At 29.3% G+C, this 1810-nt stretch overlaps 1 protein-coding gene across 1 annotated transcript; it reads right to left on the bottom strand.

Annotated features, from left to right (window-relative positions):
- Positions 1–396: 396 nt before the first annotated feature.
- Positions 397–724, bottom strand: LOC132273647 (phytosulfokines 3-like). The gene is made up of 2 exons (XM_059774632.1): positions 623–724; positions 397–522 (listed from the first exon to the last, which is right to left on the bottom strand). Exons 1-2 carry the CDS (start codon positions 722–724, stop codon positions 397–399), a joined length of 228 nt encoding a protein of 75 aa, XP_059630615.1.
- Between the last annotated feature and the right edge of the window lie 1086 nt (positions 725–1810).

A 1810-nucleotide genomic window follows, 5' to 3' on the forward strand; every position in this document is an offset into this window, starting at 1 on the left:
CATGTGATGGAAGTCTATTGGTGATATAGCTCTGTATATTTATATATTGATATTATAATCATAAATGATTATCCAAATAGGAATAGAGTTTTGATAACTAAATTACATGTTGAGGCCGAGCACGTGCGGTCGCCTGTCCCGCCCATTGTAATACTCTCCCATTAGCAACAAATATTCATGAAACAACTTCAACATAAATATATATATATATATATATATATATATATAACCCAATCCAACTACATCACAACTCACATGAAAACACATTCATAAGAAGGCTCAAACCACATACAAACATTTATATATCTATTTATTTATTTATTTATTAATATTTATAATATTAATTGACTCAACATAGTATAACTATAGCATAATTTTTGTTAGGAACACAAATATTCATGGTTTGTGCTCCTGGGTATAGATATAATCAGTATGAGCCACCAGAGTTCTCCTCATCAAGCATTCTTCCTTCTCCATACCTTCACATGCTTCATCAGCCTCAATGTTCTCTGCCCCATCAACCTATAGATACACACAGACACATATATATATATAATTAGATATAAATTTGTGATTTTTATTTTTTTAAAAAAAGTTGATAGAATGAACGAAGTGGACTTACCCCAATCTGGGTTGTGGCCAGAGAAGGCTCAGGACGAGCGGCACACGTTAGCGTGAAGAAGAGGAGGAGGGCTACCATGAACAGGGTGTTGAGTTTAGACATGTTTAATGTTTGTCCAATTGCTTCACCAGAATGTTCTTGTCTGGCTCAGCAGATGGGGTGGAAGTGGAATTTATAGAGGAAGAGGAGAAAGAGAGGAATGATCATATGCGCCCAAACTTAGCTGTGCTTGATGTCGTGTCAAAATACTATTGGTACGACTACTTAACTCAAATACACCCCTTTTTCTTGTTATTCCGTGGCATTGGCCAACTGGTTATTGACACGTGTCGGACAGTTCTCATAACTAATAACTAATTACTACGAGTAATAAACAGCTACTATAATTAGTCTTTTAGATATATATATATAAATACTAAAAATAAAAAGTAAACGGTATGGTTAGAAGGAACTAACAAGAAAACAAAAAAATTTAAAATTTAAAATTTTTCATAATATTAACTTACAATAATGACTGCAATTAATGCGTTGTCTTTTCATAAGATTACCAAATTATCTTTTCAAATTTAAATAGGTATATTATCAAATTGGGAGATTTTTAAAATTTTAAAGACTAATTTTGCAATGATTGATTTTATTTGCTTTGACTTTTCAAGTCGTATAAGTATTTAGGGACAACTTAAAAAATATATGAAAATTTAATATGAGATGGAGGGTAATTCTCATTATTTTTTTTGAAAAAATTGCATGCAAATAAACAATTATTTTTATTTGCTTCATTTTTTTTTACTTTAATTTTTGGTTATTGATTTCCATTTAACCAAAGGAAGACGGGATATTCACCACAAAATTTAATTACAAATGGATTTATTTTTAAATATGAAAATTTAATATGAGATGGAGGGTAATCCTCATAAATTTTTTTAAAAAAATTGCATGCAAATAAACAATTCCTTTGATTTGCTTCATTTTTTTACTTTAATTTTTGGTTATTGATTTTCATGTAACCAAAGGAAGACGAGATATTCACCACAAAATTTAATTACACATGGATTTATTTTTATCGTACTATTTAATGTTGTGAATTAAAAGAGTAAGTGAGACCAGTCAAATTTTATTTAATTTCATAAAATGAAATCCTTTCATTAATGAACTTAAATATTTCATTTTATCATTAAAAAACCAAGT

This window comes from Cornus florida, unplaced genomic scaffold (assembly GCF_030987335.1).
Source record: "Cornus florida cultivar Cherokee Brave unplaced genomic scaffold, ASM3098733v1 CherokeeBrave_3.0.0_Hap2_Chr09, whole genome shotgun sequence".
NCBI classification, from domain to species: Eukaryota; Viridiplantae; Streptophyta; class Magnoliopsida; order Cornales; family Cornaceae; genus Cornus; species Cornus florida.

Coding starts and splice junctions, on each gene's coding strand:
- LOC132273647 (XM_059774632.1), bottom strand. CDS start 724: ATGTCTAAACTCAACACCCTGTTCATGGTAGCCCTCCTCCTCTTCTTC. Junction 523..622: donor TGGCCACAACCCAGATTGGG/GTAAGTCCACTT, acceptor GTGTATCTATAG/GTTGATGGGGCAGAGAACAT.